The following is a 22,380-nucleotide window of genomic DNA, read 5'->3' as shown; positions in this document are numbered from 1 at the left end:
TCACTTCACTCAGCTAAACATAAACATCTGTGTTGGAGATTTATGAGACACCCATGTGAGTATGAGAAGAATGACATGAGTGTTATGGGAAACCTAGCCTCATCTGGGAAGAGACAGATCAGGCAGGATAAACTGCTTCTTAAATGGTGGAAAACATGTTTAGCAATGGATTTGAGGTCTGGAGGACTAGGTAATATAAAGGGTAAGGCTGATGGAGTAATTCAGATCACCTGAAGGAGATGCCTGGAGTGCCTATGGAGCTATTCACTTCTCCAGCATAGTTGCTGTGTGTGTTCTGAGATGACACTCCATATCCAGTAGCACTTGCAGTGGGAAGCAGGTTTCCTTAGGTCTTGTGGTGTAAAAGCTATCTCCATATGGATATATCAGGTATTTTAAAGTGTCTCAAATATTCTAGATGGTCAATTGACTTATTTCTCTGCTTCAGGGTGTGAATCATTGCTGTTGATTGGACAACTAGTATAAGGCTTTTGATTCAGTTTCCTAAAGACAGGCATTTGAGTGATATCTGAGGTGTCCTAGAGTATGCAGGACATGTGTGTGGAATTCTCTGATGAGACACCAGACCTGTGAGAGACTCACGATCTTCTAGATCTGCAGCTGGAGGCCAATTGGGATATTGCAGGATATCTCAAAAAGCTCCAGAAGCCCATGTTGAGGGAACTGAATCCTTCCCCCACTGCATGAAGTGATCTCTTCAAAATCTAGCCAGTGTGTAAACATGATTATCTAGACACTTAAGTGGGTCCTTTTCACCTGAATTACCCCTTAATTTTCCCATCATTTGCAGAAATAGTTAATTTCTCAGTGAGCATAAGAAGCTTTTTGCTGTGTGACGTTACTGGCTCAGCTACACATCAGTTATGTGTATTCTAATAATACTGCAATCTGGGAAGTAGTCGAGATGCCAGAGATTTTTTTTGGCTCTTGTTTGCAGCTTATTGTTTCTCTGAGTTGTGGTCTTTATCTGGAGGGTATTGTTTACTCAAAATAGAAAATCCCTCTGATTATTGGAATGAATTTAGGAATTATTTAGGGGAAAGACATGATTAAAAAAATACACATTTGAGGATTATGCTTCTCTTGCATCTGAATTATATCTAGAGATTGTTATGGCTTTCTGAATTGGTATGCATAACTAGATAAATATAAATGTTACAGCACTGACTTCTGCAGCTGCACAAGTCCAGAAAGTATCCATTCTTCTGTGTCCCAAGTAATTGCATAAGAGTTACTGAAAAGCTGGAATGGGAAATCTAGTGGATTATTAAACTGAGTATGTAAGAAAATAATTTGTTCTGTGGGTATTGAAAAACCCCAATGCATCTGTGTTGCTAGGATTTATACAAGCTTTCAATGTACATATTTCACATGCTTTTAATTAGTAGGTGGCTTAATTTAAATTCAGTCTCATAATGCAATAACTGTTAAAAGTTATTTTCCTGGCACCTGTAGAATATGCTAAATCAGATGATAGTATTTTGTTTAATCATAGGCTGTATGTATAAATATACAAATTAATACTTTAATCTACTCCTGCAACATCCAATACATTTTCACTCACTACATTGGAGATGAGCAACTATAAATGAAAGCAGCATTTGTCCTCACAAAGATATCACAATTTTAGTAAGATTTAAATTCTGTGAAAACTGGTGATCATTTTTTTCGAAACCACTTTAAGCATTCATTAACAAATGTTAAATGTTTAAAATTACTTGCAGTTGGTTGAAAAAAGCATGCTGAAGCAAAGAAAAACTTTGAACTTCCATCTAGCTAAAAGTAGGCCTTTGTGAACTCAGACCTTAAAAAATTTCAGAAAGTTCTAAGTAACAACTCAATAGACTTCTTCTATTTCAGTTTCATCATCATTTTTCAGCTCAGGAACTGCCATTAAACACTCTTCCTTCCACTCTCCCCTACTCTTTGCTGTCAGACCTCTGCAGGATGCTGCTTTCAGTGATGATTCTGTCCAGGTGTTACAGCACTGTCCAGCCCTCTCCAGCCACATGGGCACTTTCTCAGGCCTGCTTTGACGCATGCAACCTCTTTGCATTTCTTTTGCTAGCCAGCAAATACCTTTTCTTTGCTGCTGACTCCCCATAAACCTTTAAGAAAAAAATCACTTTTGATTGGTCTGCCCCCAAGAAGTCCACAGACTGTTCATTTGGTTCAGCATCAGCAGCTAAACTTTGACCAGTGTTGGTGAAAAGGTGAGACAGGTGGATTTGTAAGGCTGTGGCCTTCATACAGGATGGCCAGAGGAAGAGGCAGCTCAGCTGTGGTAGCCCACTTCCGTAAATGATGTACAGAAGACAGAGGGATATCCCATGGTAGGGTCACCATTCAGTAGACATGCTGCCTGCTTTCTTGGGGTGGCCATGAAAATCAGGAGAGCTGGGTCTGGCAACTCTTCTCCTGGCAACCATTCTTGGTGCTGCCCGAGCTGTGTGCCTTGCAGTCCAAGGATTGGAATTTACTCTGCCTCTGCTTTAAAAGAACCAGAACAGTTCAAGGTCTGATCTTTTTAAGGATTTAAAAATGGAGCTATGTGGCCAGTTGTCCTGCTTATGACTATATGTGATTGTAGGATTAAGTGTATTCCACATGGTAGCTGCATTGTCTGTCATTAGCCAATGCAGCAGCATTACCTGTCCTTCAGCATTTGTTAGGGTATACTCTTGTCATATTTTCTCAGCTAGTTGTTTCTTCTGGAATTCTTCAGTGATTTATTAAAAAAACAGTGAAATTCCTAAGTCTTAGGTAAGAAAATGGGTGCCGAATTCTTAAAATTTCTGGGACTCATCTGAATCACAGCAAGGGTGAGAGAAGCATAAAGTCTCTGTCCTTAATGCCATAAAACCACCAATAAGGAGCAAATTTCTCTTTTTTGTAAGCCATCTCACTAGATATAAAAGTCCTCCTGTTGGTTGGTAGTTGAACATCTCTTTCAGAGTTTGAGGAGTGGTTGCCAGTACAGCTCAAACAGCTCCAAACCTTTTGTTTGTGCTGGCAAGCCTTTATTTTTATCCTTGTTTTCTATCTTGTGCTACTTTAATTTTCACTTTCTATTTGGCTTATGTTTATCTCTCTGTTATTCTGCATGTGACCTTCGGGCTGTGCAACAAAATGCTTGCTGGTTATCTGGTATGCTGTTTTGGTGCTGTGAAATGACATGTTCCATTTGTGCTAAATGCTCCATTACTTCTGCTGTGTTGTATAAACACACAAAAAAGAGGGGAAAGGGATCTTAGGTATAGGAGTACCTGAAATGCATTACTAGTAGGGTTTTGATAAAAGATACCTGGCATGGTTCGATTAGCAAAGTAGAATAATTTCTCCTGTACAATAATTGCTATCTATATGAGACAAATAATAGAGCATAAATTAGCAGTGTACATAGGGTGAATGGTATCATAATTTTGCTGATTTAGAAATACACAAATGTTCAACAACATTGCCATTTGAATGTGTTATGCACCTATCTTATGTTGAGAAATTAATACATTTCCCAGTCACAAACATGCTTGACAAATTACCGAAATCTATAGTTAAGTACAAATCTGCATGAGGAGATTCATGTTTCAGTGTTAGTAATTTGTTTTCCATGTCTTAATCTTAACCTCTGTTTGTGATTAAGACGGGTCAAATTGCATGCAAGTGTTAGTCTAATCCTTTATTCGTGTTATATTTGGAGTTTTTGTGCCAAAAAACCCTATTGTTAATCTCCACATGAAACTTTGCAGCATTGGTGGGTATAAATTTGTATCTTTCACATGTTTTGCGTAAAAATACTAACAAAAAACCCCCAGTATCAAGATAAAGAAACACAACAATCCTTGGTGGTTAACAGCTTTGATCACCTGGATCTCTGGTTTAAACCAGTGCTGAGCTTCAATTCAGGTCTAGTCAGATTAGTCATTGTCAAAGACAGAGCCCTTGGTGTGGTCATCGTGTTCCGGTGGTTCTCACAGGCTTCAGTGGTAGTCTTTTCTGATCCTTTAGAATGTCATCTATCTATGCTCTGTCACAGTATTATGTGGTGTTACAGTATAACATTTTCTAAGCATTACTGTCAAATTTTACCCCAGTGCCATGAGAACAGTCATCAGTGAGAAACTGCATCCTTGGAAATTCTTTTGAGGCTCATCCTAGATCTTTGCTGTATTATTCATTCTAGATCCTGTCAGTGAATTGTGGAATACTTCAGTGGAACTGGCCTCTGGGGATAAAGCCTCTGGGTCTCATTATTATAATACCTTTTCAAATAAGCAAGGGCAAGTCAATGGTAACACCTGATAATGCCTGGCAAGTCACTCTGTAGTTCTTTCTCAGCATGAGAAAGCATACACATAGGTCCTTGGTGGTGTGTGCTGGTTTTAGCAGATTTCACGTATCCATGACTAAAACAAAGATAAAAGTTAAAAATATTTTTCCAAACAAAGTATACTAGAGGTTAGACTTGCTTGCATTTTAAAAGTGTATATTTCTACTTAGTGTTAGGTATAGTTAGATGCTTCTTGGATCTTGGATATTTAGAGCTAAACAGAAATGCTTTACAGGAGCATGGGAGGAGGATAAAGCTTCATTTTTGTAAACAGTAATCTTAAGGTCTGTTTTCTAGATAGACTGGCTTTTATGATTTGTTTCACTTTTATCTGCCAGAAGGCTTAACTCTGCTGCAAAATTTCAGCCCTAGTACATAGTGTCACGGCCCTGAGCAAGCTGTTGTGCTTTTATGATGGCAGTGAAGCAGCAGGTTATATATAGCTGACAAATCAGTGAAAAGTCACATTAGTGGTTATGAAAACTCCACATGCAAATAAAAACTCGACCCCCAGCAAGCTGTCAGAGCAATTTCTGATCCTTTAGTTTAATCTTGCCATTTATGGATCATTGGGTAGGTAATAAAAGCATATGAAGTGCAAAACGAAGCTGCTGACTAAACCCCAGTTATTTACTGCGCTGCTTACTTTTGGATTTGGAGTGTAGCTAATAGTTTCAAAGGTTGTTGCATATTTTTCTACTTTATCTAGCTCAAGTTACTAAGTGAAAGAGGAAGTTAAAATGCATGTGAGAAATTTCTATTGCTCATAACTGCTATGTCATCTCTGTGGAAGGCAATCAGCATTACAGCCCAACGCTGGAACAGTGATGTTTATTTAAGAGGATTGGTGGCCAGAAATAAGCCACAGTGTCTAATCAGACACAGGCCCTGCCTGGGCAGCGAGCCACAGCGTTTATTGCGTGTGCATTTCTCATAAGCAAAATGGCTACGTACTGAGGCGGGTGCATGTGAAGTCTGGAAGAAGTTACGGTGGAAAGAACTGTTCTTTGCTTTCTGAGGAGGATTTAAGTTTATTTAAATATATGGGAATGAATGAAACCGTGTGGCTGTGAGTTACAGGCAGCCAGATGGGGAATGTCTGTGGATGTGTGAGGGCTGAAAAGGAAGAACAGTGTTTAGATCCTGCCAAAGCTCCCTTAAGTCCAGATAAACATTCCCCTGGAAGAAAATATTTCAGAAGAAAAAGGAGAAAGAAATCATCTGAGGAGGGATCAGATTCAGTGCACGTTAAAGAAAATGAAGAAAAAAGACAGTGTGAAGTGGAGATTGCAGAAAACATCGAGATTCATCCCAAGGGTGTGGGATTGGCTGACTTCCTCCCCAGGAGAGTGACAGTGGCTGGTAATGCTCTGCCTGTGAGTACAGACCTTTCAGTTGATATTGCTAAAGCAAAAGTTTTATTGGATTCTCTTTGTGGGGAGAGCTTTCATGGTGATAATCAGGGGCTTGTCAAGTCTGATGAAACAAACACACAGTTAAAGCAACAACACAAGAGCAATGCAGAGAAACACTGTGCATGGAAAAGAAAATATTCACAGGATGATAACAGGAGAGAATTAGTATTCCTGAAGAAGTCCAGTGGTTTTTGTTATAGAAAAGGAACTACTTTGGATTCTGCTATCCACGTTTTAGGCAGACAACATGAAGAAACTGAGTTAAACATAACTTCTTGCAGAGTCATTGAAAATGTTTAAGAAAGCAGTAAATATTAAAAGTTGCATAATTTTCTTTCTGAAAGTATAAGTGATCCATTGCTTGAACAAAAGAGGTTTTATCCTGATGCTTTACTTTCTAATTTGCCAAAAGAAAAGGCATTATTTAGCATTGCACCAAACAGGATCAAGCTAAATATTTTGATACAGTACATTATCTTTGAAAGTTAGCTTAAGGTAAGTATTTGAACAGTAATTTTTGTATTGCAAAAATATCTTCATTATGCTTTATATGAACCTTTTACCATGCATAGATATTTGTAGGACAGAACATATCACTTGATCTTTTTCAAAGGCTATGTAATAACTCCATGCTTTAGAAGTATTGATATATTCTTGACCTATTTTTCTTTCTGTAGTTTGATCTGCTTCCCAATTTCGGAGAGATATTTTCGTGTTAAACTATTGCTAGAAGGTGGAGTGAATTTTAGAGTTCTCATTCAGTTTCTGCAGTAAATTTTCTTACCATCTCTTCGTGGTCTTGTAAATCCTTTGGGTTTTGTATCAAGGAAAGGAATATTTCTGATTCTCTTCAGTAATGGCCAGTAGGAACTGAAGAATGATAGAGCTATGTAGGCAGCTTGAAATAGAACAAGTGACCATTAATTCTGTTAATAGCACTCTACCCTTCTTTTAAAGGATCTTTCCTCCCAACCTGTCTAGATGACCTATTAATTATTCAAATTCCATCTTCCTCTGAGGGTAGGAATATTTTGTTTTTACAATAAAAGAAGCCAAAATACAATCTTAGTTGCAGAATATCTGAAGGAAAACAAAGTTTTGGTAACCATGCTTACCAATTCAATCCATATTTCCAGTTTTGCTCCACCCATCTTCAGGACAACTGAAATCTGTACATGTGAGTCAAATGCTGATACCAGGATCTGGTCCAAAACTGATTCCTCCTGCTCAGTGGGGACATCTGAGCTTTCAGTTGAATGAGCAGAGGGAATGGGCATATGCCAAAGGCATTCTTTCCAGCAGAGAGCTAACTAAATGTCTTTTGCTTATATAATTTACTTTTCTAACAGGAACCAAACAATACTTTGTCTGAGCTTAGTTTTTTAAACATAGATAACACACCCAATTACAACATGCAGTTCACAACAGTGCAAATAACCTCCTAATACACACAGAGATCTTTGCCCTCTTAATCTTAGCTGGAATTCAGGAACAGCTTAGGAATGTTCTTTGATTTGTACAAAACGTCACTGTTGAGTAAGAGGGTATGAGGCCTTGTCTGTTCAGCTAAGCATGGCTGCTTTTCCCTGTATAATGAAAGTAATGCAGCTTCTAATACTGATGCACTAATTACTCCAACCATGTCTGTACCTCTTGTTACTGCAGAAGAAGGAAGAAAAAAGATTTCTGTTGAGCACCTATATCAACCGATATTGAGAAATAATTGCAGGAATATGAAACTACTGATATATCAGGCTAAATGCCTCAGTTGCTAAAATCAGTTCAGTTCCCTTTCTTGACCCAAGATTCTTAGTATAAGTAATTTTAAGAACACCAAGGTTTAACCTCTAAACAAAACCAGGAAAAACTAAATTTCAGACTTTAATTACTGTACAAACTCATAGCCATTTTCCTTCTGATTGTTTTTGAGAACTAAAAAAGCATTTTAATGTCTTATATTTCTGTCTTTTTTATACTAAGTGAAACTAGTATTTATGAGTTTCAAAGGTCCTGTTATTGGCGAGCTGGGACACAAAGCTTTGCAGTTAGCAATCTCAGCTTTGCCATTTTCTTTACTGTAATTACAGAGATCAGTAGCCTTCCCTTACCTTGTCAACTTACCTATGCTGTAATGTGCTCTCAGCTTAGACAGTGCCTCAGATGTGGCTGATAATTGAAAGCATGTTGGCTTTTCAAACTGAGAAGCAGATACCAGAGGAAACTCATTGCTACAGTTGGATAATTTCCACTGTAACAGAGATACAACATTTTACCTTCTGAAACAGTATGGTCCCCTCTACTGAAATATATTCTTTGAGTTTCTTTCTGTGGTAAGGTTTCTTATCCATGTAAAAAATTATAATTTTGTTTTCAGATATGTTCTACTTAATTGCCTCTGTTTTTCTGATTACAGAACTCAGCTTAGAGGAATCTACTGAAGCGTTGCTCTTGGCTACTCATTAATAGCTTTGAGAGAAAAATTTCTTACTTTCTGCTGAAGCCTAATAAGCATTTCTCAGATCATAGTGTGGCCCAGGAGAGAGATGATACCAGAATCATGCATCTCTAGCTCATTATGTACTTTTTATGTGCAGTTTAGTACATTATGTCAAGTTTAGTCTTGCTTCAAAACATTTGGGATAAGATGGAATCAAAGGGTAGACTTCCTGCTATCTCTGTGAGTCTTGCTCTTCTTCTCTTTGCAATGTGATAATCAGTCACAGAAATCCAGCATCACTGTTGATCTCTTGGAAAAGTCTTCTGCAGTCTGCTCTGCTCTTTGGGCTACAAACTGCATTACTAAAATCAGTGCAAAGAAAGAGCTTGAGGTATTTTGGTGTTTGGATTTTATATTCTGTGTGATGCAGGGGGAATTTACAAGCTCAGAAAAAGCAGTAGCAGAAGTGAACGTGTTCTCCCAGTTAGAAGCAAGAGAGTGTTTAGTGCAAGTTAAGACTTTGATCCTGAAATAGAAGGACTGTATACAGAATTACCTCTGTTGCTTTTTCTTGCATAACTTTTAATTCACAGGCTTTGAGATAATTTGGAGAACTGGATCTCTGGCAAACAACTGCTCAAACTCATGCAAATGCTGTAATTAATTCTTTCCATGCTTAAGGAACAAATGTTCTCTATTTAAGCAGTTTATAGTGAGTAAATGATAGGCTTGTGGGACACAAAAAGTTCACACAAACTTTGCTTGGAAGGAGTACATTTTATGAGTATTTATTTGATTTCCCCTTAATTTATTTTCTATTCTAGCATTCTTAGTTTAATAATATTTTGGTTTTTCTTCTATGGGAAATTATGTTAAAAATATTGATGATAATTTACAGTTGGTGGATAAGTATCTCCCTTCCTCTTACAGCTTATTTTATTGTGGTAGTATTTTACTTGTTAAGAAGTTTTAAGTTAATAGGGCATCTTGCAAACTAGAGCCTGTATTTGTAGGTGTAATAAATTATAACCATTTGACTCAACATTTCACTTAGAGTATTTCAATTTCACTTAGAGTATTTCTACTTTTAAAATACTATCTCAGTGTTTATTAAAAATTCTGAAATATTAGCCTTGAAGGCTGAAATACTTTATTTAGAGAACAGAAGTGCTCAGGCTGTTTAAGGTCTCAGGCTGATGTTGATGTTCCTTAACCTGTGGTGAAAAGGGATACCTTTATGAGTGAAAAGCCTTTTTCTTTCTCTTCAGATGGTTAACTAGGGTGCTTGGAAGATTTTTGATCAAAACCCTTGATCTTCATGTAAAAAACTGAATTAATGTTTTAGCCATCCAAAATTTCAACTGTGAGCTTCCCTAATGGTCATATTCAGAGTAAAAGTTCTTGTGTTTGTGTCCATGGCTAAAATGTTGTTTTTATCTAACACCAGATACTAGTACAGTCTTCAGAAATTACCTTGATGTTTGAAATTACTTGTTTCCAGAGGAATCTAATGTGCACTCAAACATGCTGTGTTTTCACTCTGCAGTCTGAAGTGTACAGAGCCATCTCTGCTCAATTAACCGTGAAGGAAGCTGCGGGCTTGAACTCCGCTGTAAGGAAGGGCCATTAGCAAATTGCATTGTTAGCTTGCCTATGTTAGAATATATTAAAAAATCTGATAATTAAGGATTACACAGAGAGGACTTTCTGAAAATGACAGCTAAAAAATATAGTTTTGGGTTTGTTGTTTTTCTTTTTTTAACGCTAGACATCTGGCACTTGGAGATGACATCATCTCTTTCAGAAGCGTTGTCTGGATAAGCAGTGTATGGTTGACTTCATTTATATTGTGATCTGGTTGTTCTGTGATGAATAGAAACAAAACCTACTGAAAAAACATTTAGTTTGCTTTCTTGCTTTGAAATACCAAACAATAAAGCTAACTCACAGAAAAAAGTCTTGCACTACAGCTGAGTTCCCTAGATGTTTACAAGAAAATTTGCAGAGTGATTACAAGTTGGTCTTTTGCCACATTGTATTTTCTGTTGTCTTTACAGACACGACTCATCCCATCTGTATTTCATTCAGTAAATACTCTCTGCAGGATTTTGATACCTAGAAATTTTGATACCTAGAAACAGCTGCATGTGTTCTCTACTGTGTTTTGAACAACAAAAAAAAGGGGTTTTTTTCCCCTTCTGTATGATCTTTCTTAAAAATGTGCTGAAGCTGGAGACAATAGGATGCAAAAAATGCTGTCAGGTTATTTAAGGGCTGGTTGAACAGTTAAAATTGTTTTGCTTTCTAGCATTTGTGTTTGTATTTTTCCCTTACGTAGATCCAGCAGATACAATGGCCTGTGATAGGTATCTGAAGGACTGCATTCACAGCTTGTGATTTTGTAGTTACTTGAATAGAAAGTCATGTAATTTTTTTTCTCTACATTAAATTTATTTATAATTTACTGTATAGGTGTAAATGCTCATCATCCCCTGAAAGTATGAGAGGTAGTAAAGCAGAAATTGTGGTGAGCTCCATTGCCCTGACATGTCTAAGGCTCTTCCTCTGGTTCCCTGCTTCCCAGTGCTTCTCACCATCTTGTCTTAGGCCATGACATAGCAATCTCAGTAGGCAAGCTGCACATCATTCTTGGCACTGTGATTTGTGTGGCTCTAATTTGAGAAAACCCCACAATTTCCAGCCTGGCCTCTTGGAATTCCCCCTGTCAGAGCCCAGACAGAAGCTATCTTTGTGTGCTGAGATTCTGAGACTGGGAGAATTTGTTATGACCATCCCATCTGACCTTATGAGCGTAGCTGCCTGGTTTATGCTAGAATAGGATTGCTGGAATTGGCACAGCTCAATGTACAGCTCTTCTGCAGCAAACTCAAGCACCCAGGGTTGTTTGTGGGCAAACCTGCCCTGAGCTGTGGCCTCAGGCTGGCTCTGGAGCCAGAGCACCCCTGCCTCTCTGCAGTGCTGTGCGTGTGCTTGTGGGGAGCAGCCTCTTCCAGGGGGGCTCACAGAGGTGCCTCTTGTCTGCCCACAAGCTGTGGCATTGCCTCACATCCTCTTGCCCCTGCCCAAGCAGCTCTGCCTGCTTTTCTGGATGGCTGAGCTACATATTGAGGTTGTTATACAGTGCCTTGTGGTACATGGGCTCCTACGTAATTCATAATAAACACCTTATATTGTCTCTTGTTTAGATAAATAGTAATAGGTGGTCACTTAGAAAAATGAAAACATGCTATAGCCCTTCCTTTGCCAAGGCACATCTTATTTTTCTTCCTCTTTAGAGTTTACCTTTACACTGAGTACAATTTCTGTAACATGAGGTACAAACAATACATGTTTGTCTGCTTCATATTTATGCTGTGGTAGTTTTCCAAGGAAACTAACTGAACTTCATTAGGGGATGATCTAATGTAGTATTTGTAGTATAATAATAAAGTAGTATTTGAATGTAAAATTCCCAATACTTTTCTGATAAGGAATTGATAATCCTTAAATAATACAAAACTGAACCTTCTTGGCCAGACAAAATTTCTATTTATAATCCTTCATACAAAACTGAACCTTCTTGACCAGACAAAATTTCTATTTATAATCCTTCAGTCTTTTAGTAATTCCTAAAATACTTCTCAGAAAATTTTGTCTTAAAACTGTTATCAGTTTTCACTCAGAATGACTGTTTTGTCACTGAATTCCAGAACATGCACTATGAATCAACCTGTTTTAAGAGAGGAATTTCATAGCTATGAATAATAGAAATACAGTTATTGTATAAGTGTGCCTATATACATATAAAACATATTGCATTTTATATATACTTATATAACATTTATACATAATAGGTGTCATTAAAAATAGACTGTATTATCAGCATAAATAAACAATTAAGTATTTTGCATTATGCAATAGTATTATATTGTACCCAGAAATTAAGAGACTGAGAAGTGGCTAACTGAAGAAAACTGTGAATTTTGTATTTCATATTGAAGAAACTGAGAGTGCATAAGGATAATACACAAAAGAATATTAATGCAGTACCTGAAAAATAATTGTATTCATGTATGCAGATACCAGGCAATAAATTCTCCAGCAATGAAGAGTGATTTTTTTGCAATATTTTAAACACTCTTATGGATTAGATGTAACTGTAATTTTTATATTAACTTTGTTTTAGATATCTGATATCCATGTTACTGGGGAGTCAGAGGACATGTCTGCTAAAGAGAGACTGCTCCTGTGGTCACAGCAAACAGCAGAGGGTTATGCTGGAATACGTTGTGAAAATTTCACTACCTGCTGGCGTGATGGAAGGTTATTTAATGCCATCATTCATAAATACAGGCAAGTACTCTGTTTGCTCCCTTGGAAAATGTTAATTACAGCATTTTAATATACAAAGAAAGAGGGCTTTTGCTTTATGTTGTAATAGAACTGCAGCTGTGGAGATGACACTGATTCTTCCCTGGTGATTTCCTGCTCCTTGCAGCCAAAGGATGCCTTGCTAACTTTGCATGTCCCTCCTTCCTCAGAGAAGTACTTCCAGGAATCCTGTACATCTTTCATGGGGCGTGTTCAAGCTGCTATGAAGTATGTTTCCAGAATTCAGTCTTCTCCACAGTCCTTTTTTGTCATACTGATGTTTAAGTGTAGGTGAGGTAGAGGCAGAACTGATCACCAGAGTCCAAAACTTCACTGCTGGTGAAAGCCATACTGTATGACTGTATGATATGTCTGAGATCCCCATCCTCTTCCTTGTGTGATTTTACCTTTGGATGGCCCTGGAGTGTAGAGCTTCTTCAGTGTTTGTGTGTGGAGCCCAGACCTACTCTGAGATGCATTTCCTGTAAAAGGGTGTTCTCATGGAAAATGTGACCAGCTGGCTTGAATGTTCTCAGTCTGAGAAGAGATTTTTGCTTTTGTGACCTTACTCTTATGAAGTTAAGCAGACATTGTAGAGTCACTGGTGACTGTGACTAGAGACTAAAGGGTACAGAATATTAATTTGAAATACAGCTGAAAGTGTTTGCTGACAGGAGAGGATTTCTGATTCTGGATTCTAAGTGAAAAGAGGTTTCTCTTGACAAAGCTGACTTTGGCATCAAGCTTGCCAGAGATTTAATCATTGATGTGCTCACTGTTCTCTCTTGGCTGATGACGTGTCTACTTGTGTATTTTTTCATTTCTGAAATGACTAAGGTTTGTGTCTTAGAGGGCCACGTGAGAGAGTATTCTGCCTGCTGGGTTAATCAGGGTGTACTAACTTGTCCTTCACTGCACGAGGCTTTCTCGGCTTCTCATAGCATGTGTAGTTTGTACTCTATGCCCTGGAGAGCATGATAAGGAAGTTTAAGGGTACATGATTTCATTGGTATAATTTGAAGGAGTGTCCCCAGTAAAGGCAAATTTGGTGTTTTTTCTTGCATATCCAATGAACAGAGCCTGGAATAGATTACTTTGTTCTTAGGTTTCCTTTTGTGGGACCACTTGGCCCACCACAGAAAGAGGTCTAGGTAGACACAACACACATGTGATCCTTATGGGGAGTAGGACACTAAATGGGAGACAGGTGCAGCCTTTTCCTCACAGGCTGTGTATAAAGGCTGCAGGCATCATGCACAGGGTTAAAATCCCAGAGAAGCTGGCTGTGGCAGTGCCTAATTTTGTGGTAAAATGAAGCAGCATCTCAGTCAATGGGATTGTTTTCTGACATGCTTCTGTTCTGGGTAGCTGGTCAGAGAGGAGGTGCATGCCAGCAAGAAAGTCTCTTTTAGAAACATTGGCAAGACAAAAGGAAATAGCTGGCAGAAGACGAGGCTGTTTTATTTGGGACAGGACAACCAGAGGAATGAACATAGCACAAGAAAGTATTTGAAAACATAAACAATATGAAAGATACAGAGGGACTGGAGAGAGAAAAAAAAGGAAAGAACTTAATGAGATTGAGTAATGGAAAATATTTCCCAGAGCTTCTTCAGAACCATGTATCTCTTGCACAGAGCAGTGTAGCCTTAACTGCTCAAGCAACTGGTAATTATGGTACAGATCAGTTAATAATGAAAAACTTGATTCCTGTCCTCCAGCTGTGCAAATGTTAAAACCTTGGGATATGACTGAATTGCTTTGTTGGAGCACTGTTTCTGGCATTACTCCATGAGTTTCATTGACAGTATTTCAGCAGGGAAGAACAGGCACCTTTGACTCCAGTGTGTTGCACAAAGCAAGTGATTCAGTGGCTGGGGAGCAGAGTCCCCATTTTGTGGGGATGTGCTTCTGTGTCAGTTTCCATTGAGCTTAACTTCTTTCTGTAAACATAACTTCATGTATGGATTTTGTCCTTCCCAGGAATGTTCACCAACCTTATCTAATGTGTTTTTGCTGTGAGAAGTTACAGGTTGTTGGATTCCATTTCAAATGTAATGAGAGAGAGATTCTTCCACTGTTTTCAATGAGTTTCTATGTTGCGTTCCTTTTTTGTTTTGTACCGTTAAAACAGAGATAATAATTTCCATCTATTGCTCACAAGAGAGGAATGATCTTCCCAGTCATCTGTTATTTTTAACTACATAGTTTTATGCCAGGGACCTCTTTTAATGTTTCATTTGTCTTCTGAGCAATAAGTAGTTTAAACACTAAAAAATCTGCACAGTTCTGGCAGTTATTCTCCATTTGCCCAATTTGTGTGTTTTAATAGCTCCCAGTTTGTGGATCACAGCTGGTGTCAGGAGCTGGTCTGAGCATCCTGTGCTCAGCATCCTGTGGGTGCTGCCAGCTGGTATGCTCCACCAGGGTGGATGACCAGATGTGCCTGCTTGAGCAGTAGTGTGGGATCTTGGTGCTGTCACTGTGGAGTACCCCATGGGGGCACATCTGTCAGTCGTGTTGCAGCATGGCAGCCCCATGCACCAGGTGTGCTGTGCTCACTGGAGATAGTTCTCTGTACAGAGGCACCCTGGGCTGGGAAGAGTATGAACCTTGCAAATGGGGGACGGGGCTCCTCAGGTGGGACATGACTTCCAGTCCTGGAAGGGCTTTAATTGGGCTCAGATCTTATTCTAAGGGCATGATATTTAGTGCTATGACAGTAAAACCCAAAGGCTCAAATACCCAGGTTTGTATCTGGAACTGCAATTGTGCTGAGCCACAGTAAGTTGGGTGTTGGATGGAGGGCACATGCCATGCCAGGGCACAGCAGCTGGAGGTCCCTCAAGAGGTCCATCAGGGCAGGACCTGGCAGTCAGGGCTTGTTCCACTACCCCAGTCAGGTGTGGGGCAGCCAGGGGGGGCACCAGAGCAGCCCCAGCCCTCTCACTGGGACCTCCCTGGGGCTGTGCTGGAGCTGGACCTGCCACGTGTGGTGCCTGCAGCTTGCTGCACCACTGTAGGGGCCATAGCTCAGCTGTGGGCCAGAGGCCAGAGCACCAGCAGCTCCCAGAGGACAGCTCTGGTCCACAGCCCTGGCACCAAGGCTGAGAGACTTCTCTGGATGCACCATTGAGAGCACAAGCCATATGAGTCTAACATGATCCCTGCAGTCAGTGGTCCATGAGACAGGGAGATGTCGCTGTCCAGTTCCAGGTGACAGAATAGGAGTGGCAGGTCATAATTACCTCCTCTCCAGGCATATGAGATTTTTTTAATTGCAAGTACATACCAGCTTCAAGACTTCAGGAAATTGCTGAAGCTGTGAAGGGCTGGGCAAGGAGCTGGGCTGTGACTCAGCTGCCAGCAGGCAGGGAGCCTCTCCCTTCAGCAGAACTGGCAGCCTGCCCTCTCTTAATGGCAGGTTAGAATTGTTTCTTTTGTTTTTCTGCCTTGACAGAGGATCTTAGCACCTTTTTGTGCAAGCGAGCTGAGATTTGTGGTTCAGGACTGCAGGAATAGTGCATGGGTATGCCATGTCTCCCTGCTCCCCAAGAAGCACGGGAGATACTCCATAAAGCTGGGATTTCCCTGTCATCACTGTCATACCCACTGCAGCATCTTGGTGGGTATTGGTGCCCCAATGGGTGCTCCAGGCTCTTCCCTGTGTTCCTGCACCCACAGCTGTGCTGGCAGTGCTCCCCTTGCAGTCTCAAGCAGGGGTGTGGTCAGTGTAGAGGTGCTGGAGCTCATACACTGGAGTCATTCACCCCCTCTCCTGAGCAAATGCAGGATATTTGTTTTCTGTCCCCTTGAGCAATGAGGGTTAGGTTGTTAGAGCTTCTCATAAGGGCCTTCAGTTGGTTATTTTCTCTCTTACTGCTATTAAGAGTATGAATGATTTGCCAGTGATTTTGTAGTGCTCTTAAAATCAAGGAAAGTAATTTTATGAATCATGGAAATGAGAGGAAAAAAATTGCTTTATTTGAGGTACTTGGATCCATATATCACTTGATTTTTTTCCCACCACCAAATTTAGAAAAAGGTATTTTTTTCTATGTGAGAAGATTACATCCTGTAAATGGTTAAATCCCTGGGAACAGGACTTCACACTGACCTCAAGAACTGCCCTGGGGGGGCTCCACTGCAGGCCCTGGAGTTTGGTTTAATCATGGAATCATAGAATGGTTTGGGTTAGAAGGGACCTTAAAAGATCATCTAGTTCCAACCTCCCTGCCATGGGCAGGGACACCTCCCATTAGACCAGGCTGCTCAAAGCCCCATCCAACGTGGCCTTGAACACTTCCAGGGATGGGGCATCCACAATTCTGAGACATCTGTTCCAGTGCCTCATCACCCTCACAGTAAGGAATTTCTTCCTAATATCGAATCTAAACCTGCACTGTTCTGTGGGAATACTTGTCCTTGAACAAAAAGACCAAATCAAATTATAACATTAAAAAGTGTGTTTTAATACTGGACATTAACCGTATTTGTGTTTAAATATATAAGCTATCACGCTGTTTTCTTAACCTCCACACTTCTCTTCAGATATGTGGTCAGGCCTTTAGTGAAGGCTACAGATACACCCAGAAGATTCAAGAATATGCTGTATGCCTCATCTGTTATATCATTTGCCTTTTATAACTTAATTTTTCATTGAAGATGAATGTTATTTTATTCAATATGTTGTGTTGGAAGAAATCTGACTTCAGGCAGTTTCAAAATTACGTGATGTTTCTTTTGTGCCATCATATAGTATGTAGCACAAACCTGTAAGCTAGACTTTGAAATTGTAGGCAGACTTTAATCTGGGTGTAATGCCCAGATTTTTCTGGAGATACTACTACCTACACCCTTGAATCTTCATTCTGTAGCATTATCATCTTAAGTATTTCTAGCCACTAGGCTGTTTTGGGTAAATTATCTTGATTTTTTTGTTTGTTTGTTGCTTCTTTTGTTTTGATTGTTTTTTGGGGTTTTTTTTCTCATTTTTTAATTTTTTTTCTGTGCATGCATTTTGACCAAAAAGAAGAACCACTAATTTATTAGAACTGTATCCCAGTTATATCCCCTGTATAAAGAAACATCTTTCTTTATATAGAGAGTGAAAGCTGCTCTTATTTCAGTAGGAGTCATATGCCAGATGAGAGCTAGTAATCTAAATTATAGATCTACATTGCACTTGGCACATATACTTCTTTTACAGCAAATTCAGATAAAAAGTTATACCAATGTAGTAAACCTATTGTTTTGATCTCAGACCTTTGGTGCATAAGAACTACAGGAAATTTCAGTTAAAAATTGTCTGAAATAGAATTTAAGAAATAGTAGAAATAATAGCTGTAATATTTACAGTTAGCTGGCACCTGTAGGTGCTCCATTAAGGACAATGGCTGTTGATATTCAGAAAACAGACATTGTCACAGACTAACTAATCTTATTTATAGAAAAAAAGATGAAGTATAGAGGATAGGATCAGATTAATATCACACATATGTTTTTTGTAAAAATGTGTGCCCTCCTTTATACATTTGATTTTTGTATTCTCACAGCTTTTATAGTAGAGAGTTAATTTTGATTTTAGCATTTACAAAGGGAATTCCAGCAAAAGCATTATGTTCTTGTGTAACTAGGATAATAGCATTTAATGAGCAGCTTCAGTGGTGCCTGTGTGGTGAAAAATAGCATCTGTTCAGGAAGCTCTGCAAGCTCAGTTCCCAGATAAAGATATATTGTTAAGGTTCTAGTCTCAGGTGTTAGGTCTGTTCTAGTAAATGAAGCGGTCCAGCCCCTGCTTTCCAGGAAAGCCCTGAGGGTAAGTGGTACAGCAGGGCTTGGTCTGCTTGGCTGGACCCCCCTCTGCCCCGCAGCCAGGGTGCAGCTCCCTTGGGGCTCTCCTGGGGCAGTGCTGTCCCTGGCACTGGGCTCATGCAGTGCCTGGCTGAGTGTGCTCACAAGGGGCCACCGCCACGCTGCGGGAAGGACTAAAGTAACCAAAGCCACGGGCCCTTGGTCTGCCTCCTGTACACTCAGACATGTCCAGTTATGTCTGCACTTCCAGGTGAATGCCAGCAACCATAGAAAATGAAAGACTGGTTAGGAGAGAAAAGGGATAAAATGTGTTCAGGTCAGGCAGCGGTGTGACAAGCGAGCAGGACTGTAGTACACACGTGGAAGGTTTAAGACAAGAAAACAAGTGAGGTTGTTTCATGTAATGCTGTTCCAAGGCTTGCCAACGCCACATGCAGACAGTTTCTATAAACTTTGGCCCCACCTAGCAAGGATTAGAAATGCTATAAAGAGGGAAGTTGCTGATAGAGTTAAAAGGGGCACATTTTGAGTACAAGAAAGATGTTTTTACTGTATTAAAGAATTTCTGTTAAAGAAATACAGGGATCTGGTACAGAGGAACCTTTGTTACTGGTAAACTTTGTGCAAGGCCTTAATGAGGCCTTAAAATGACAGAGCCTGTGGTTTTGAGCAGCATACAGTATAGAGAGTGAGTGAGGAAATGGCTCCTGTTCCCAGAAAAAAGAGGGACAGAGGCTAACAGTGAATGCAGTGTGGAAGAAGTGTAGGTACACTGAGTGCTTCATTTGGGAGGACGAGGAATAGAAGCTGCAGTGTGTTCCCAGAGGAAACAGCAATATAACAGGTCCATCAATGCTAGATAAAGTGAGAGAGACAAATTTTCCAGTGTCACTGTGCTTTGCTTTGGGAATGTTGCTATCATAACTCAGTGTGCTTTCAGAATTATGAAGTGGATGTTTTTCTGAGTGTGGTAAAGAACAGAGGAGCTAGATTGATGCCTGCTAAATAACTGTTCTGGTTTGGAACAAGCTGTTTCGACCTTACCCAGGATGATTTGCTGTGTATATATGGTTGGTTGAACACTAAGCTCTTGGCCCGCAGTGCATGTGGCATCCCTCTGATGTTAAAACATGTTGCAACCGCTCAGGTACTGACTTGAATACATTCCTTAAGGGGAGGGATAATAATGCCTCAGTTTGCAGAAACACGTTGAACACCCTTGGGGAATGAATGAGAAAGAAACTAAATATTACACAGTGTCAAGCCTTAAAATGCTAGGGGATATGTTTGAAATAAAGAGATTAGTTGGGTCTGTTGGTTTTGGCTTTCTGTTTTGTGACTTGTACTTTATTGTAACCCAGCTTTAACACAAAGAAAATGTGACTTTGGTTGTGTTGCACCCCCCTTTCTATGTATCTCATTGTGTCGTTCCTACTGTTTTCAACAGGATTTGTTGTGTAGAATAACTCAACTCAGTGTTGAGAATTGGCAATTTGGGAAAACATAAACTGCATTTAGGATGCTTAAAAATATTTATATGCTTTTAATATTACTTGCCTGAGTGTATTTCTAATGGATTTACAAATAGCAAGTTGACTAACCTGGAGCTTAATCGGATACACTCAGAAGAATTCTGTGATGGCACTTAGTAAAGGCTGTATTAAAATAGTGCCAGCAGCGTGCTTGCAATTTTAGCATCTTGTGTTGTGGTGGTGGTTAGCCTTAGTGGGTGTTAGATGGGTGACTTCCAGTCAGTTTGGTTGATCAATTTCAGATCTGAACTTAAAATTATCTCTTATGTCTGTTGTGCTGGATCCTACTGCTAAGTAGCAGCTGAATAGCAGTTTTCTCTTTGCAGTAACTAAAAACCAACCAACCAGCCAAAAAACACACAAAAACCCCCCAAAACCAACCCAAACTGGGATGAAATCAAAGCTTTTCTTTTGTCATTTTAATGGGAATAAAACATAAAGTTTTATTCAACTTTGTGTTGAAAGGCCAGGTTTTTTAATTCAGGTTTCACAGGTTTCATACTTCCGGATTGGCAAAGACCAGGACATCTAAGGGTGTCAGAAGTTTTAATTCAAAAGGATGTGGTGTCTGAGCAGTGGGGGCATATGTGCCAGTGATAAATCACATAGGGAAATGTCTTGGTCTTCAGGGAACGCTTTTGGCAAATTTGTGGCACATGGAGAAATGTTGCCTCTTGGACATGACAAGGAGCCTTTGGGGAATTGTTTGAACTCATTACAGTACCTCACCATTCTTCCTCATTGTAGCTGTACTAATCCCACTGGAAAGCCATTCTGTCAAGCAGCCACTGCTGTGGTCTGGAGGGCATATTCTCAGGATGCAGAAGAGAAAAAGAGTTTAGTTGGGTTTCTTCATTGTCTTTTTGGTATTCACAGTTCAAGAAAAGTACATTATTTATGAATATTTTTGTGGCTTGCATGGTGATGGTTGAGGTTGATTTATGAGCCTCCCATTTCAATTTTAGAATAGCCAAAAATTGCTGAAGTTGCTGTATCATTATTAGTTTAGTAATAATGGAAACAGCTCTTAGTACTGAGAGAGTGTAAAAACTGATTTTAAAGCTAATGAAAGGACTACAGATCCTTTCTAGTTTCATTCATGTTTGTACTGAATTTGAAACCTGCATTGCAAACTTACTGCCAAGTTGTGATTAGGGTTTGTTTTCCATGGCTAAAGATGAACTCCACATTTATCTAAAAGATCTTTGATATTGCAATGCCACAATTGTGTATTTATCTAAATTACTTGGTATGGCAAGTTACAGGTGAAGCTTTACCGTGCTAAAAAAGGTAGGACAGACAACTTCAGTAGGTTTATTAAATTCAGTGCTTGTCAAATCAAGGGCATGCACAATAGAAGGAGTTACCTGAGTTAGCTTTGTATATTTTTAGAGGATTAATTAATGTTAGGGCACCTGATAGCTTTTGCTTTTCTTATTTTAAGTGCAGTTAAACATTCATGCTTTTTCTGTGGGAAGTCCTGGTAGAATATATTGGGATGTCTGAAGAATAGACATGCATCTGTAAATAGTGTGCCCTTGTTATACTATCCATTGCAATTGTTTTTTTCTTTTTTTTTTTTATCAGATCTGAAAATTTAGGTGAAAGACTATGAAGAAATAAGAAAAGATGAGCTGAAGAGTTCAGATCACATGAGAATTTTTCAGCTCTCAAGGAGATAAAAAAACATGTATAGAGGCATTGAGTGAAATCTATAGAGATGCATAAAATCATGTAGTGCAGAGATTCCTGTCATACCGACAGAAGAGGACAAAACCAAAAGGATAAAAGACACAATGATCATATTAACAGAGTATGTAATTGAGGCTAGGGACCTGTGGAGATTTAAAAAAGACTTTGCCACATACTTGAGCAAGCAATATGCAGAGCTGCATGGAGCAGCATGCTTTTTGGTTTATCACAGTTGTAAGAATAAAGCTTTCCTATAATGCCAGTTTTCTAATTGAAATCTTTGATTTTCTCTGAATTCTGAACTGTTGCCTAACTTCAGTGACATCACAGCTCAGCCTCACCCAGGGGTTTGATGCATTGGGATAATTTTTTTTTTATCACCATATCATGTGTGAGCCTAGAGCTTCTGAATGAGGGGGAAGTCTGTGTAATGGAAGATAGTTTTGATTCAGAGTTGACATTTTATGCCCTTTCCTCAGCATGGGGTTTTTGACACCAAGGAACCTCCTGCAGGATCTTGTGCTGTATGCCCACATTGTGGTACTTGATGCTGATGATGGAAAGGATCTGTTGCTCCCTAATGCCACAAAGTCAAACCTCCTCGCCATTTTTGAGCAGAAACTCTCCTCTTCCTTTTTAAGTAATCAGACAAGAAGCCAGGAAAATGTGGTAGGCAGAGGTTTTACCAAAGAGTACCTCTGACACCGTGATTAGATCTCCTGGTCATGACACTGTGAGAGCACAGCAAACATGGGGAATCAAGAAAAGTGT

General features: G+C 39.5%; 1 protein-coding gene across 32 annotated transcripts in view; it reads left to right on the top strand.

Moving 5' to 3' along the window:
* LOC110482163 (dystonin) overlaps positions 1 to 22,380 on the top strand; it is a 283,630-nt gene that overhangs the window by 111,204 nt on the left and 150,046 nt on the right. For 31 of the 32 annotated variants that reach the window (XM_085574702.1, XM_085574701.1, XM_085574705.1 and 28 more), the window contains one exon: positions 12,387 to 12,553. In XM_085574702.1, coding sequence (XP_085430828.1) covers positions 12,387 to 12,553 — 167 coding nt within the window. Of the gene's footprint in view, positions 1 to 5,225; positions 5,725 to 12,386; positions 12,554 to 22,380 lie in introns of those variants that run through there. The other variant, XM_085574693.1, reaches the window with a different exon arrangement.

The sequence above is a fragment of the Lonchura striata genome, chromosome 3 (genome assembly GCF_050655825.1).
Source record: "Lonchura striata isolate lonStrDom1 chromosome 3, ASM5065582v1, whole genome shotgun sequence".
NCBI classification, from domain to species: domain Eukaryota; kingdom Metazoa; phylum Chordata; class Aves; order Passeriformes; family Estrildidae; genus Lonchura; species Lonchura striata.
Note: the sequence above shows the minus strand (reverse complement) of the source record. Positions and strands in the feature narration are given on the sequence as shown.